Below are 17,540 nucleotides of genomic sequence, written 5' to 3'. Positions count from 1 at the left end.
CTGTTTCCAAATAAAATGTAAAATAGGTCTGGGAGTATAACTGGGAGGTAGAAAGCCCCTGGGTTCCACTCCCAGTACCATCAAAATTTTTTAATTAATTAATTAAAAAATTAAAAATTATTAGACTGGCAACAGTCCATGGGATGACTTGCTGTAGGAAAATTCTGGAGGCAAGAAGTGAGATTGGCAAACTAATGCAATAGCCCAGGCAAGAGAGTCAGAGCTGAAGTGCAAGGCAGGGGCACTAGACATGAGAAGCAAAGTGTGGAAACAAAATACATCATAGAAAGGAAGAGTAGGACGTGAAGATGCTGTATGAAGGCAGCAGAGAAGGCAGGCGTCCATGACGACCAAGATTGTTCCTTGAAGGATAGTGATACAAGGAAGAGAACTAAGGAAGAGTCGGTGACAAAAAGCATCTACCCCAATGGTTCACCTTGGTGTTGCTGTTACTGTCAATGGACAGAGACTTCCAGAAAGAGAGGGAGACCCATTGGGATGCATCCCAGCAGGAGTCCCTGGCTGGCTCTGCCCTCAGCAGGATCAAGGTTGGCTCTCAGTTCAAGCAATCCACTTAACCTTCTGATGGGTGTGACTCGACATCTCCATTTAGCAATGTATCTTTCAAATAACTGATATGCGGTACACATTCTGAGCACCATATTCAGAAATTGGGTTGATGAGGAAACCTCTCTTGAAAGAATTCTCTTGGGAATCCATTAGCTGTTGGCTCCAGAAAACTCCTTGTGAAATGGCTTAAACAATATTCATTATAATGCCATGTAATAAGCAGTCCGGGGGTAGGTGAGACTCCAGGATTCCACTCTGCCTCCCCACAACTGTCTTGGATCCATCTGCCTGGTTCTGGGAAACATCATTACTGGACAATGTCCAGCACAAGAAACACTAATCCTACCTATGTTTGTCTTTCTCTATTATAAAACTTTATCAGAAGCCCCGCCCCCAGTAACCTCTCTAAGGTTCATTGACCAGGAGGGGACACATGTTCATCCCTGAACCAATCCCTTGCAAGACAAGGGAGATCCCCAGTGAGCTCTGAGCCAGTGGGAGAGGCAGGGGCACTTTAGCATCTGGGCTCTACAGCAGAGAAAAGAGGAGAAGACTTGTGGGGGGGTGTCTTGGTTCTTCAACAGATTTTCTAGACACATTTGATATGTATTGTGGTTGGTTTTCTGCATTCAAATACAGCCATAGCCGGGCGTGGTGGTAATCCCAGCGCTTGGGAAGCTGAGACGAGAGGATCGCACAGGTTCGAAGCCAGCCTTGACTACTTAGTGAGGCTCTCAGCAACTTAGTGAGACCCTGTTTCCAAATAAAATATAAAATAGGTCTTGGAGTGTAGCCCAGAGGTAGAACCCCTGGGTTCCATCCCCAGTACCACAAGGAAAAAAAAACCACAGCCATGTTCAAAAGTTCAAAGCCTTCTCCAGCACAGAACAGACTCATTTGCATGGGTCAGCTTTGGTGCAGGAGAGAACAGAATGTGGTTCCCTGACCTTCTGGGTCTTTTCTCAGTGCTTTCGCCTGCTGCTACAAAAGCCCAGGTGAATGGTGGTGGTGGTTGGAGAGGTGGCCTCCTGGCCCTAGCTAGCTGTGCCTACCTGCATGGCTGGCCATACCTTATGCTGGCTCTCTCAGGCTCGCTGTGGGTCTTCCATGGTGCGATGGGTACCTAAGGGTCCCAGGTGCAGTGGCTGTCCAGACTTGTATAGGATGGGAATAACATGCCTCCTTCCTAAAAAGAGGTGTTTTGATGCTCTAAAATTTGTCCCCACAAAGAATGAACCCCCTTTCAGGCCTGTTTATATCTTCCTGAAGCCCCCCAAGTGAAAGCCACACTCAGACCCTGGTAGGGGTTGGGCGGATCTGGCCGCAGAAGGATTGAGGACCTGAGAATGTGCACCGCCTCATTTGCTAGGAAACCCAGGCTCCTCCAAGCCGGCCAGTGGCTCACAAGAAGGGCTGTCCGTGGGGACCTCCCACCCACGGGACTGTCAGGTCTTGCATTTCTCCCTGGAATTCGTTTCTCAGAGTGGAGAGCGAAAGCCGAGCAAGGCGCTTGGCAAGGATCACGTTCCTCCCTCGTCCCCCTAATAATAGGCACCCTAATGTATTGCTCCTCTCCCACGCAGCTGTTGCAGGATGCGCCAGTGGCTTCCCCCAGGAGCATGGAGGTGCCGCAGCACGTGAAGTCTTGCCCACCACCCCCCGGGGCCCAGGCCAGCCAAGGAGCCCTCCGGTTTGGGGACAGTCCCATCAGCCACATGCTCTTCACGCTTCCCCAGGAGTTGCTGAAACCCAGGTATTTTGACATTTGCTTGCTCCAGCAGCAGCTCAGAACCTGAGTGTGATTCCCCCCAGGGAGGCCTAGCGTGACACTGTGTACCTGTCATTTGCAGAGGTGGCACTACCATTTCTGTGAGGGGAGGCGCCAGCCCGCAGGGGACCAGGGCCTGCTCACCTGCCAGGCGCTCCTCCCCGCAGCTGAACGCAAACGTGACTGTGCGCTGCTCAGGGGCCGGAACAATCAGCTCAGCTCCGGTTTAGAATTGACAGTGTACTAAAAATAAGGCTGATCCTCCCCCTAAGCTGCTATTTATTTCTATGACAAATCACCTTTCTTCTCTTGCATTCCGTGGTGAAAAGAAAATCAGTCTTTTAGGTAGCCGCAGTGCCAGATAGATCATTTTTAAGAGAATACTTTTAGACTTTTTATGCTAACAGGTTGCATCCCTCTTGGGGAGAAGAATGAACAGAAATATGAATCATGCCAGTAGAAAGCAGAAAAACAAGTTGTGTCATACTCAGGTGATGTGGAGACATGTGGGAAAAGGTGCCAACAGTTCCTTCAAGAGTTCTCTATAGAGGGAGAATTGCCCAGGGTCAGAAAGAACTGGCTTGAATTCCTGACGTCCCATGCCGTGTGCGGCTGTGAGGCACCACGCCGGTTGTCAGCTCTGAGAGGTGGATGCCATGATGGGAGTAGATGGGCGAGAGGTTACTTGTGGGAAAGCCGGGGAAATGACAGGGAGGGGACAGAAGCCGGCAGGGAGAGCCTCTGGCAGGGATGGACGGGCTGAAGAGAGCATGGAAGGAGAGGATGCAGGACCTCAGACTGCAGTGCAGCTTTGCAAAGGTCAGCCAGGCCCCTGGCGCCAAGCAAACAAGGGTCCAGTGTTGGGCATAAGTGGCCCAGCTCTGGTTTGACCATCACGCTCAGTCCTGGGCTGGGGCAGCCTGAGTCTTACTGCAGCTCTTAGGGTGCAGCCGTCGGGGCCGCCAGCCCACTGTGCCACAGCAGGTTCTCTTGAAGGGAACGCATCTTATGGACACCATAAACGGGGTAACTTTTCTCCTCAAAGCTTTGTTTTGCCTCACATGTTTTAGGCAATCGCTATATCTCTTGGGACCTCTATTTTCTCATCAGTTAAATGGGGCTGTGGACGCGTCCATTTATTTTATTGCTGGGACCAAACTACCTGAGACGAACAAACAACTTAGAGAAGGAAATGGTTATTTGGCACCTGGTTTCAGAGGTTTAGTCCCTGGTCGGCCAGTTCCAAAGCAGAAACGTCACAGCAGCAGGGCGTGGCAAAGGACCGCTGCTCGGGGCAGCTGTGAAGCAGAGAAGGGGGCAGAAGGGACCCAGGACAAATGTCATCCAAGGCCATGCACCCCCTGACCTATTTCCTCTGGCTGCACCCTGCCTGCCTAGTAGTCCAAATCATTAACCCATCAATGAATTAATCCATTATTGGGGCTAGGGTCCTCATGATTCAGTTACTCCACCTCAGAACACTGGTATATTGCCAACACCTGAGTTTTCTGGGGGACAGTCCATGCTCAGAAAACTACTGCTTTCCCTGTGGCGAGGAGAGGAAATGGCTTGGAAGAAGGTGTCTCTTGGAAGCCCCTCAGTAGCCAGGGCTGCCGCTCAGAGGCCAGAGGGGGTTGAAATGCCAGAGTTCTGAGGGGCAGAGCCTGTGCGGGCGATGCTGTTTCCAGCTGCCCCATGGAGTCTCAGGGCCCCTCATTTGCCAAAACTGTGCTAGTGAACGTCAAAGGCAGAAGACGGGGTGGGAGGCTTGTGCCTTAGCCAGCCGCTCCCCCTGTGGCTTCTCAGTAGCAGGCCTCAACCCTGCCCTCCCGGGGTGAAGTGGACCTTAAGGACAACAACCAACAGCTCCCCCAACTCTTTTTTTGTATGTGTGTGTGGTACTGGGGATCAAACTCGGGAACATTCTACTTCTGAGCTGCACCCCCAGCCCTTTTTATCTTTTGTTTTGAAACAAGATCTCACTAGGCTCCCAAGAGTCTCTCTAAGATGCTGAGGCTGGTCTTGAATCTGTGATTCTATTGTCTCAGCCTTCCAAGTACGAGGATTACAGTCATGCACCACTATGCCTGGCTGACAGGAGCCTCTCTTCTTCAAGGCAGTGGCACAGGCAACCCTGAAGGCCCTTATCCAGCCCCCTCCCCATGTCTCCCATTGCTACTTCTCCACCTTTTAGTTCTGCTCTCCCACCCCACCCCCCGACTCCCCACGTTTTCTTTAGTGTGATGAGTTAATCCTGCTTCTTCTGATGCTTCAACCCCAGTGCCTTCGCATCCAACACTGTTACCCATTATAATTGAAAAGGGCAACATTTTAAAAGGTACAGGGAGCCTGGTGTGGTAGAACACACCTATAATATCAGTACTTGGGAGGCTGAGACAGGAGGATCACAGGTTCAAGGCCAGCAAGCGGTACCTTGTTGAAACAGTGAGATCCTGTTTCAAAATAAAAATTAAAATAAAATAGAGCTGGGGGTATATCTCAGAGGTAGAATGCCCCTGAGTTCAGTCCCCAATACCCCCCATAAACAAAAGGCATAGGGACAAAATAGTAAATCTGATTTTTAGATTATTTTAGTCCTCATTATTGTTAGCAACGAGATTATATTTTCAGGAAGATCTGTAATCTGTTGTTCTCATTCTGATTTTCATTCCAGCAGTGTTCTGATTCTGCTTGAAAACTGGTGCCATTATGATCAAATGCTATTTAGCTCCCCTCCTTCCCTCCGTGATGAGTAGTCACAGCTAACGTACCATATCCTGGGATTTGAATCTACTGTGCCTTTTATGGGCGTTAGTCAGTTAGTCTTTTCTGAAAGAAAATTGCTTCAAGAAACAGTTCTGGGAAGCAAGTGTCAGGTCTGGTCACTAAGCCCACAAGCACAAGCACTTCACTCTCTGGAATTCGCCTAACATCCTCCTCCAGCTGGCTCACCCTCGTCCTTCAAGCCCCCGCACGGCACTCACACACACCAAGAGAAACACTGAGCCGTGTTGCCATCTGGGAGGCTTCATTTAATAAATATGGATTTCTTTTTTATTTTGAAGAATGTTGCCCTCTAGGAAACTTGGTAATCCAAAGAATAAATGTGCATCTCAGCCTCACAGTATGAAAAGGCAAAGAAAATTAACAGCGCACTTTTTCCTACTGCTTCCAGGTTCTGCCTCCCAACTTCCCACTTACTGTTTAACTCAATCCAGTATTTATCGAGTGCCTAGTGGGTTCCAAGCCACAGGGGAGCCAGCTATGAGCAGGATGAACCTAGTTCCTGCCCACTGTCTGGTGTGTACTTAGACATTAACCTCAGGAAATGGGTGATAGCAGCCAAATGATACGTGTGTGTTTGTGTGTGTGTGTGTGTGTGTGTGTGTGTGTGTGTGTGTGTACTAGGGGTTGAACCAGTACTGGAGGGGTATTCTACCTCCAAGCTATACCCCCCCAGTCCTATTTTATTTTTATTTTGAAACAGGATCTTGCTAGGTTGATAAGGATACTTACTGAGACTGTCCTTGAACCCATGATCCTCCTGTCTCAGCTTCCCAAATACTGAGATTGCAGGTGTGCAGCGCCATATTGCACCTGGCTTTATGCTGCACTTTTACAAAACCCTCTCCGTGTACCCACACACCATGACCAACTCAAGGAATGGGGCATCCATGGCTGCATCCCGGTGCCCAGCAGAGTGAGTGCCTGGTACATACTACACACTCATTCAATATTTTCTGAGTGATGGATGAATAGAAGGTTGTGTTTGTGGAAAGTAAACCTTGTTTGGCCAGATGTTCATATGATGAGCAGCCATCAAGCAAATGAGTCCTTTTAGTCTCTGTTTCAACTACATCCCATCATAAATGAGGTATGAGGGTCAGAGAATGTAGATATGGGTAGCAGAAGATGGATCTGTATCTCTGTGCCTTTGTGGTGACTATAACTATGTCTTACAGAAAGAAAAAGCTGATCCTTCCTTCCTTCCTTCCTTTCTTTCTTTCTTTCCTTCTTCCTTTCTCTCTTTCTTTCTTTCTTTTTCAGACCTGGGAATGGAACCCATGGGCATTCAACCTCCAAGCTACATTCCCTGACCTATCCTATTTTTTTATTCTTTATTTTGAAACAGAGTCTCACTAAGATGCGGAGGGCCTCACTAAGTAGCTGAGGCTGTCCGTGAACCACGATCCTCCAGTCTCAGCCCCCCAAATGCTGGGATTACAAGCGTGCGCCACCATGACCGGCTGAAAAAGCTGATCTGGTGCTTGAACACATCTTTGTCCTTCAAGCTGTCCCCTGCTCCTCCTACAACTTTCCTCCCCTTGAATATGCTCGAAACAATGCATACTTGTTGGGCTTAAAGAGTTCTATCTACTAAGTGAAATAAGCCGGTCACACAGACACGTACTGCGCGATGTCACGTAGACGAGAGGCCCAGAGCACTGAAATCCATTCAGACAGAAAGCAGAATGGGCTGGAGAGAGGGGATTCGAGAGCTATTATTTCATAGGCTAGGTAGTTTCTGTTATGTAAGATGAAAAGAGTTCTGAAGATTGATTGTACAACATTGTGACAGTTCTTAACACTACTGAACTGTGCATTTGAAAGTGATTAAGAGTCGGGCGTGGTGGCGCACGCTTGTAATCCCAGCATTCAGGAGGCTGAGACTGGAGGATCGTGGTTCGCAGACAGCCTCAGCTACTTAGTGAGGCCCTTTGCAACTCAGTGAGACCCTGTCTCAAAATAAAGAATAAAACATAGGGCAGGGGTATAGCTCAGAGGTCAAATGCCCCTGGGTTTCATCCCCAGACCCGCAAAAAAAAAAAAAAAAGTGGTTAAGATTGTATATTTTATGTAATGTCAATTTTACCTTAATTTTCTTAATGTAAAATATTTAAAAATTCCGTGCACATTCCTTCTCACCATGTGCCAGGACCCTTACCACTAGTTAAGTTCACCACAGAAGTTCTCACCATCCCCTAGCATGGTACGAAAACTGTGCAACTAAACTCTTAGCAGGTGGGTGTGATGGCCTCTTAGTTCATGCCCCATTTATGCATTTGAAAAATGAAAGTTTGGGTCTTTGCCCCCACCTGCTCTCCCAGGTCTGCGACGCAGGAAACAGCAAGGATTACTATTTTCCTTTACTGCCTGTCGGTTTCTTTTCCCACAGATCACAGTTTGCTGTGGACCTGCAAACAACATTCCCCAGAGGGCTGGTGTTCCACACGGGCACCGAGCGCGCCTTCATGGCTCTCTATCTTTCCAACGGACACGTGGTCTTTACTTTGGGAGCAGAAGGAAGAAAACTGCGGCTCAGAAGCCGAGAGAAGTACAGTGAGGGGCGGTGGCACACGGTGAGAGCGGGGCTGGCGCTACAGGACGAGCTGCTGGGAAAACCAACACCCAAAGTGCTGCCAAATCCCAACCTGTCTGAGCACTGACATGAAAATCCCACACTCGAGATGGTCACAGTCAAAACACAGGCACACTAAACATGACCTGAAATCGCCTTCAAGCTACGCATATATGAAACCTAAGTGGATTTGGTGTTTAGACTTAGGCCTTATCCCCAAGATATCTCATTACATCTCTGTGAATATTCCGAATGGTGAAACAAATCTGAAATCTTAATCCTTCTGGTGCTAAGCATTTCAGATAAGGGCTACTCAACTATACCTTCTTGGTACAAAACAGGAGTCGTGGTGTCCTTCCCAGAAGGCTGTGTGGTTGGAGGCACTTGGGACTGGAGACCACACACAAACCTCATGTGGATGGCATCCTAAGAGCCACGGGGCCTTAACCCTCTGTCCTCTCCACCCCTCCAGCCCTCCCTGGCCTACCACACCTGCTCCAGGACCATTGCTGTCCCGCAGGATCCATTTCCAGCCTCCAGCTCCCTCTCTGGTCCTGGAATCCCTTCCCCTTAGCACGAGTGTGTAGATCCTCATCCCTAGCATCCCCGCTCTTACCCGAAGGCCTCCCCGATCTAAAACATATAGTGTAAGGCCAGAAGGGGGCACTTTTTTCTAATGAGGGGTACTCAGACAACTTAAGTGACTTGACAAGTTATGTTCACTTAGCCATTCAACAAATATTTCATGAGCTACTCTCCTAGAGCACATAAACAAGAACTCCTCAACGTAATGCCAGAAATTGGTAAGCGTTCTGAGCAAACACTAGAGCAGGATCAGGAAACGACAGGCAGAGGAGGGAGGCTATCTCGGGCCAGGTAGTCAGGATAGGCCACCCACAGGGAGTGGCCATCCCGTGAAATTATGCGGATGGTGTTCCAGGCAGAGAGAACAGCAAATACAATGACCTAGAGCTGGGAGTTAGTTCAGTGAACACCCACAGGTGATAAGCAGTGGGGATTAGAGAGAGGTGGACACAGCACTGAAGCTTTGAAGGCCACGCTGAGGACTTTGGATTCGCTCCAAGTGTCTCTGAAGCTTTCAAAGTATCTTAAAGCACAGTGACTTGAACAGACTTGTGTTTATAACTCTCTTTAGCTGGAGAAACTATAGGGGTAAGAGTGGATGTGAGGACCAGATGATGGATGCTGTCACCTTGTTTGGAGGCCAGGGTGGAGGTGGGAGAGGCGGGCATCTGGGCGTGTCCCCAAAATAGAGCACGGGGCTGGCAGGAAAGGAGGAGCAGGTGCTGCGCCTGCACTTGGGCCAGCTGTTGGGTCTGTAGCAGGGCGCTTATCGAGATGACAATGTGGATTCGACTGGCGATGGAGCCCTTCGGGGCTTGGGAAGAGTAGGAGCTCTGTCGTGGGCACCTTAGTGGGGAGCAGCTATCACACACTCTATCCTGTGCACACACTGGGGAGTCATTAGTGCAAGTCCTCGCCATGAGATGACAGAGTCACATCGGGGCCCCGGGGTCCTAAGGCACAGCAAAGAGTTGAAAACACTTGACTATCTTGTTAGAAGAGAAGCAGCTGCTTCTCGCTACCCGAGCCCTGCTTATGGTGATGGAGGACTTCCTCTTCTCAGCTCTACCCAGACCGTTCTTTCCCTCCATTTCAAAGACGTTTGATGGTTCACCTTTTGCTTGAGTTTTCAGACCCATTGTACCTGTCTCTTTGGCTCACATGTGAGCAAGCTTTCCTGTAGCTCCTCTTTTTAGCTCATTTTATTCAGTACCTACCAATCTCACAAATGATGGTAATGATAATAAACAGGAGGAAAATCTCTATTTTTTAAAGCTAGCTGAAGGTTAGAAAAGCATTTTTATTAATTTCCTGTGACTATGTTTTTCATTTTTCTGTTTCCACTGCAGGTGGTGTTTGGACTTGACGGTGGAAAAGCGCGCCTGGTCCTGGATGGGCTGCAGGCCCAGGAGGGTACCTTGCCTGGAAATTCCACCATCAGCATCGGCACACAAGTTTACCTGGGATCCACTTCATCAAAGAAGCCAAAGGTGAATGCAAATTCAAAAGAATGTACCTGATAATATAACCATTCTAATTATATGAGATACTTCAGAATACTTGGATTTTATTTTTTAAAATAGCCAATGTTTCCAGGCCCGCAAAGAAGGTGCTGGCTCTCTATCTTGAAGCTTTTCTTTTTTTTGGAGGGGAAGAGGGTAGTAGGGATTCTCCACAGGGGTATTTTACATCGGAGCTATACCCATAGCCTTATTATTTATTTATTTTCATACTGGAGATTGAACCCAGAGGCTTTCTACCTCTTTATTATTATTATTATTATTTTTACTATTATTTTATTATTATTATTATTATTATTATTATTATTATTATTTTGAAACTGAGTTTGTTGATTGCTGAAGCTGGCCTCGAATCTGCAATCCTCCTGTGTTAGCCTCTCAAATACTGGGAATACAGCCATGTACCACCCCATCCAGCTTATTTTTTATTTTTTTATGGTACTACGAATGTAACCCAGGGGCATTGTACCTCTGAGCAACACCCCCAGCCCTATTTTTTTATTCTTTATTTTGAAACAGGGTCTCACTGAATTGCTAAAGGCCTCACTAAGTGGCTGAGGCTTGGAACCTGCACAATACTCCTGTCTCACCCTCCCAAATGCTGGGATTACAAGCATGGGCCACCACACCCAGCTCTTATTTTTATTTATTTATTTATTTATTTGTTTATGTATTTGTTTGTTTTTGGTGATACTGGGGTTCTGGAAGCTCTTCTATCTCGGACTACACTCACAGACCTATTTTATTTTTGGAAACAGGGTCTCTTAAGCCAGCGAGGCTGGCTTCGAACCTGCGCGATCCTCCTGTCTCCGCCTCCCAAGCGCGGGGATTACAAGCGTGTGCCACCATGCCCGACTTGTTTTTTGTTTTGAAACAGGGTCTTGCTACATCTCTGAGGCTGTCCTCAAAACTGTGGTCCCCTTGTCTCAGCCTCCCAAGTACCAGGATTACATTTATGCACCACAAACACCTGGCTGATGCCTTCCTTTTGGGGTTCCGGTTGAGACACATACCCTACAGTACTGCAAATGGGATCTGCATGACTTTATTTATTTATTTATTTATTTATTTATTTATTTATTTTTGGTGGTACTGGGGTTCCTGGAAGCCCTTCTACCTCCGGGCTACACTCCCAGACCTTTTTTATACTTTTTATTTGGAAACAGGCTCTCTTAAGCCAGCACAGTTGGCTTCGAACCTACGTGATCCTAAGTAGCTGAGGTTGACTTCAAACCTGTGCGATCCTCCTGTCTCAGCCTCCCAAGGGCAGGGGAGAAGCAGATTTAAATCTGAAGAGATTTAAGACTGAGTTAATGAGTTCTGAGCTAATTTGTGTCACTTTTGCCATCTTTGCTGTTTTCAGGCAAAGCATTATTGATGGGTTGATTGATTATTGGTTCTGGGGATTGAACCCAGTGGCATTCTACCTCTGAGCTACACTGCTGGCCCTTTTTTATTTTTAAACAGGGTCTGGCTAAATTGCTGAGGCTGGTCTGGAACCTTTGATCCTCTGTCGCAGTCTGGGAAGTACTGGAAAGAGACTCAGTTTTAATGTTTATTTTCCCCTAGCCTCTGTACCTATTTCCCTCTCACAGAAATCAGAGGATGGAGTGAGCGTCAGTCAAGGACATGAGTAGGGTGCTCTTTTGACTTAGATTGTCTGTCTGTCTGTCTGTCTTTCTGTCTGTTTTGGAGATCGAACCCAGGGGTATTCTACCTCCAAGCTGCACCCCCAGCCCAATTTTAATTTTAGTTTTGAAAATAGGGTTCCACTAAGTTGCTGAGGCTGGCCTCTAACCTGCGATTCTTCTGTCTCAACCTCCCAAGTAGTGGAATTACAGGTGTACATCACTATGTCTGGCTCCCAACCCTCGCCTGTTTTCTAATTTTAAAATAGGGTCTTACTAAGTTGCTGGGAGCCTCGCTAGGTTTCTGAGGCTGGCCTCAAACCTGCAATCCTCCTGTCTTAGCTTCCCAAGTACTGGGACTACAGACATGCATCACCATGCCCAGCTAGATAGATTTTTCTTAAAAACACTTTACTCACATCTGGCCTCCCAACATCTGGAGCAAATATATTTATAGTATTTCTTACAGCCATGTTTCTCTTGTTGGCCTTCCTCCAAGCTGCAGTTATAAACCATCGGATTAGCCCTCCTCCATGTCACTCCCGAGGCCTGGTTCTATCCAGTCTAAGTGCTTCTGAGCACCAGAGCTACAGTGGACCCCTCAGGGTGCGTGGCAGGCTGAGGGCTATCCTGGGGAGTCCGCACTCCCTTCCAGGTACAGCTTTCTTGTTGCATAGCAGGGCCAAATCGTAAGAATCCAAACAGCAGCTTGCCGTTGACACCAGCACCACGTGCATTTCTAACATCAGCATTTTCTCTAAAAATTACCTCATCTTGCATATGTTGTGTAGGATTCCAGGGTGCTAAAAGCATCTATTCTAGTAGAGAGGTAAAGGATTTTATTCAATGGTTCTTAAACATTTTGAGAAACTTATGAATGTTTTGAAATTTTCACTGATATCTTATGGTCCTTCTCCCCAGAAAAACGTGCATCCAGTGCAACATAAGGGATTGCAAACCCTCCGAAGTGCCCAGGCCGGGGCCCGGGTGAGGAGCCCCCAGGATTCCAGGCCAGCTTAAGGCAGGCGGGGGCTCCCTACCAGCCCACTGATGGTACATGAGGTTTCCACTCGAACTCTGCAAAATTTGTGATCTTTCAGTAGAACAATGCGGTGAACTGCTTTTCACTTTGTTATCTTGAGAACATTGTGGCCTGGTTTCTGTATTAGCTGCCTTCCATTTAGCTGTCACATTGGCTCATAAAAACCAAAGAAGTGGTTGTACCTGCAAAGAGATGGGGAGACCTGTGAACCGTGGGGTGGAAAGTACCCCCTCTGCACGCAGTCTGCGTGGGCCGGGATCAGGTCCACCCTCCTTGTCTTATTCCAGCACCAGCCAGCAACCTCCACGGCCCCCACCCTCCTACACACGCTCCTCGGATTGGTGGCGCCTCACACAAACGTCTGGTGTGCAGGGTTTTCTGGACACTCTGGGCAGGGCAGGGAGTCAAATGGAGCAGTCAGGCTGCCTGACGTTTTGAAGCAGGAAGGAAAAATCTGCTCTGGCCGACAGGCTGCAAGCTCCTTTGCCTGGACTGCCCCTGGTCTGTCTGGGGTTGTAGGTAAGTGAATTCTTTCTTTTCTCCTTATTTACAGAGCCTCCCCCAAAACAGCTTTGTGGGGTGCCTGAAGAACTTTCAGTTGGATCTAAAACCCTTGGATTCCCCTTCTGCAAGCTTTGGGGTATCTCCGTGCTTGGGCGGCCCATTGGAGAAAGGCATTTATTTCCCCCAAGAAGGAGGTCATGTCATCCTGGGTAAGAAACAGTTTGGTCAGTTGTGTCTTTAAGTATCAAGAAGTCCATCTTTGTTCTTTGATTATGATGTTCTGTTTATTCTTTCTTTTGAAAGCTAACCCTGTGCCACTGGGGCCAGAGTTTAAGCTTGTTTTCAGTATTCGTCCAAGAAGTCTCACTGGAATCCTAATACATGTTGGAAATTCACCTGGTCAGCACTTAAGTGTTTACATGGAAGCAGGAAAGGTGCGTAGCAGTCCTATGACATGGGAGGGGCAGATGGAAACTGGATATCTAGAGATCATAGTAGGAGAAACTATGATAGAAGCTTTACCCAATGTTATGTTTAAGAGAACTGCCCTTGGGACAAATTACCATTTTCCTTTAGCAAGTAATTATATCATTATGTCTTCGGTTTTTTATCTTTTTTGGGTTTTTGTTTTATTTATTTATTTATTGTGTGTGTGTGTGTGTGTGTGTGTGGTCCTAAGGATTGACCCCCCAGGAGCATTCTATGTCTGAACTATACCCCCAGACATACCTTTTATTTTTTTTATTTCAAAACAGAGTCCCACTAAGTTGCTGAAACTGACCTTCCACAGTTTATTAAATGTGAAAAAAGTCCCAGAAGAAAATAAAATGGCCCAAGCTCCTAGAATACTTTTGTGCATGCACACACACACACACACATTCGTGCATGTGTATATGTGATACTCGGGATCGAGCCAGGACGTTTTGCATGCTAAGCAAGTGCTGTACTCCTGAGCTGCACCCCAACCCCTATGATGCCCCGTACTGGAGTTGTGATCGTGGAGTCTGAGTTGGTCTCTATCACCTGGAGAAACGAGCAGATCCACATCTGCCAAACAGAGGTGGCAAGCCTGGCTTTTCAAAGGGGGAGTTAAGGAGGGTCCCTGGTAGGATTCTCTGGATAGGCAATAATCTCCAAAGAGAAAAAGCAAGACTTGATGACCTACATACCATCAGGGACATTACCTAACTCCAGAACTGCCTGTGAACAGCCTGCCCCATCTAGCTACTGGCAAATTAAATGTAAATTATTTATAGTGGCACTTATTCTAGCCCTCTCATTTCATTCACCTCAATCCAACCCTAAGAAGATGCTGGAGGAGCCCATGACCTAGTGGGTGGAAGGTGGGATTCCGCACAAAACGTGCTGAGTGCCTGATGCATGCCCGGTACGGAGCAGCCGTCGGCTTGTTTAAGGCCTCAGACGAGACCCTCTATGTGTGAAGCATCCGTGCAGTAGTACACTTAGCTGGCTCTTGCAGCAGAATGTGGGCCTCCACCAGCATTCTTGTCTGCCAAGTTTCAGAGGTCCTCTACACAGAGCCACCATCACCTGTGTGTTACTGAAGAGGATGGTTGATTTTCAGCAGTAACCTTGGATTAGGGCTGAGGGGCGCAGGACTCAGGTTAGGAAGGAACGGCTCTCTGCCTTGGTCTGTGGCGTCGCCCAGGGCCTTGGTCTGTGCTGGCTTGCCTGGGTACAGCAGAGGGAGTCTTCAGGAGCCTTGGGCCCCGAGCGCTCATCTGGCGCAGGAGTCAGGAACCGATTTCTAAACTCTCCTCGGCTGTCTGCATGGCCAGGCTTGAGAAGTGAGGAGGGTGGGGAAGGCCGCCTCCGCCTGCCTTCCACAAGGAAATAGCAGCTTACTTGTGTGTTCCAGGTCACGGCTTCTATAGACAGCGGGACAGGTGGGACCTTGACGTCAGTCACACCGAAGCGGTCTCTATGTGATGGACAGTGGCACTCAGTGGCAGGTATGACATCTAGTAGCCTACTGTTTACACTGAAACAGTCTCCTTTCATCTGGATAGAATTGACCCAGAGAAACCTCGGTCCATCGCCCAGAGTGCCTGAGCGGGGTCCACCTGCCAGGCTGACCTGTCCTTTGTCAACCTCAACGGGGCTGCCTCCAGTTCTCCATAACATACCAAATTTTGGGATTTGGGGATTTGGCCGTGTGTGTGTGTGTGTGTGTGTGTGTGTGTGTGTGTGTGTGTTAAATCTAACCAGCAAACTCATAAGCTATATTCATTTTCAAAGTACTGGAGCATTATTATTTTATTTTTGACTGAAATCAGAAAGAGAGAGGTCAAAGCTTAGGTCCACCTTTACCCCGGACCTTAGGCAAGTTACCTGAACTTTCTTTACCTTCAGTTTCCTCATCCGTCAAATGGAGATAAAGCTAGCATATACCTCCAGTGGTTGTGAACATTATACGAGATAACATATGCAAAGTACTAATTTCAGTGCCCAATATCTGCTCTTACTATTGATTTTTGAGTCTCATTGTTGGGTTACTATTTAATAGTCATTTAATTTTCATGAAAACTACTTAAATAAATAGAATCATTGTTTTATGAACAACTTGTGGATATTAGTTTAGAGAAATGTGAACTGTATCGACTAAAATACCTTCTATAAAGGATGATCTTGTTAACGTGGGAGGAATTTGGTGTCTAGGGTTAAAATTGGTGTCGCTGTCTTTGGCATCAGTTTTTAGAAGCCAGCACCTTCTTAGAAGGCGGCTGAGGTCAGTGGAGACCAGTAAGGCAGTGGTGTTAGAAAGTGGAGGGTGAGCATGGCTTCTGGAGACGAGAGACCAGAGCTTGAAGCCCGACTCCTGATGCCCTGCCATCTGCTCAGCCTCAGTGAGTTGCAGTCTCTTCTCCAGTAAACAGGAAAGATAGGTCTTCTGCACAGACTCATGTGCAGGACTAAATTCAGTAGTGTGTGTGGAAGCCTGGTGTTAAGAAAAAGTGAGATGAATGAATAGGCTGACTGAAGGCCTGCAAACAGTCCTCCCATGGGTCCAGAGATCGCAATCTTGCAGACCTTAAGCTGTGGGGAGGGCACCCCTCCATGTGACAGTCCTAACTCGCTTCCTTTCTTGCAGTCACCATCAAACAACACATCCTGCACCTAGAACTGGACACAGACAACAGTCACACAGCTGGGCAGCTCACCCTTCTGCCTGACAGCACCCCAGGCCCACTGCACATCGGAGGCGTCCCAGGTAACTCTCTTCTGCTTTCTTCCACGCCCGTGTTGTCCTACATTTGGCTCTAAACATTTTCTTTGTAGCTCAATAAATGTGAAGCCCAGCACATATTAACTGGGCAGCCTTTGGCTGGCCAGTGGGGTGGGGAGGCCCGTTGCTCCAGCATGCAGGGAAACCCAGTTGCTAGCCATGGTCACACTTTGGGGCTATCCAGGATGCCTCTTCCTGTCCCAAGCCTATAATTTAAAAAGTTATCCTCTGAGGTTGCATTAACACAGAAATATGATAACAGAAAAAAAAATCAGGAAAAGAGCTGAAAAACTGGTGTGTCCTCCCCAATGTATTTAGTCTGCTGAATTAGTAGGCTTTGCAGGGCCAGGGCGGTAGAATCAGTCCAGTGGAGATGGAATCAAATTCAGGACTGGAATTTTGCCTGGAAAAAGCCTTTTCATTCTTAACTGTTTTATGTCCTCCACATAGTCTAGTTGTTAATTTTATAGGCCTTTCATGACCCATAAAAGCAGCAGAGTTCAGAGTTATTGTCTATTGATTCAGACTGCGGCATCTTCTTTTCTGAAGGTCTTGAGCAGCCTTGCTGCTGTTAAATCATGCAGGAGCAGTCAGATGCTGGTTTGAAGAGGAGAGAAGAGTGGGTGGGCTGAGACTTGGCATCCCTTTAGCTCCTTCTAATAAGATTCTGTTAAAACTCAGGGTGCATCCATCTGACTGTGTGAACTCTCCACTGAGCGCCTCTTCCTTCTCTCTTTCAGCCACCTTGAAGACACTGACGCTCCCTGTGTGGAAATCATTTTCTGGCTGTCTGAAGAATATTCAAGTCAACCATATCCCTGTCCCTGTTTCTGAAGCCGTGGAAGTCCAGGGATCTGTCAGTCTGAATGGCTGCCCCGACCACTAGCCTCAGGCCATCACACAGCAAGGAAACCACCTTCAAAAGCAGGCAGGCCATGTGGCCCCTTCCCCACTCAAGGTCATCCTTGGCTCAAGACACCACCAGAAGACGTGCCACAGCAAATCTGATCTCGAAATCCAACCACATACACCCATCATTTTGGCATTCAGTGCTACATATGTATTTTATACAAAAAATCCTGTGTCTTGAGGAGATGAACAAATTGTTATTCAAATATGCACACAAAGCTTTTGGTAATACTATTTTCCACTAAAAATTAAATGTCATTTAAAGTATTTTCCCCACTTGTTAAAATGATAAAAGAACACTTTAAGGACATAAAACTTTTACATATGTTATAATTTATGGGGTTAAATAAATGCAGTATACTCTTCAAAATATGATGTTTTATAGGCATAGAACCAAGCTTGGTGGTC

At 47.3% G+C, this 17,540-nt stretch overlaps 1 protein-coding gene across 4 annotated transcripts in view; it reads left to right on the top strand.

Moving 5' to 3' along the window:
* LAMA3 (laminin subunit alpha 3) overlaps positions 1–17,109 on the top strand; it is a gene marked incomplete at both ends in the record, with an annotated part of 284,682 nt that extends 267,573 nt beyond the window's left edge. For all 4 annotated transcript variants that reach the window (XM_080714582.1, XM_080714581.1, XM_080714584.1 and 1 more), the window contains 8 exons: positions 2,154–2,323; positions 7,515–7,698; positions 9,632–9,772; positions 13,026–13,185; positions 13,280–13,410; positions 14,856–14,949; positions 16,089–16,208; positions 16,964–17,109. In XM_080714582.1, coding sequence (XP_080570708.1) covers positions 2,154–2,323; positions 7,515–7,698; positions 9,632–9,772; positions 13,026–13,185; positions 13,280–13,410; positions 14,856–14,949; positions 16,089–16,208; positions 16,964–17,109 — 1,146 coding nt within the window. The remainder of the gene's footprint in view (positions 1–2,153; positions 2,324–7,514; positions 7,699–9,631; positions 9,773–13,025; positions 13,186–13,279; positions 13,411–14,855; positions 14,950–16,088; positions 16,209–16,963) is intronic.
* Between the last annotated feature and the right edge of the window lie 431 nt (positions 17,110–17,540).

This window comes from Muscardinus avellanarius, assembly GCF_963383645.1.
Source record: "Muscardinus avellanarius genome assembly, chromosome: 17".
Taxonomy (NCBI): Eukaryota; Metazoa; Chordata; class Mammalia; order Rodentia; family Gliridae; genus Muscardinus; species Muscardinus avellanarius.
Note: the sequence above shows the minus strand (reverse complement) of the source record. Positions and strands in the feature narration are given on the sequence as shown.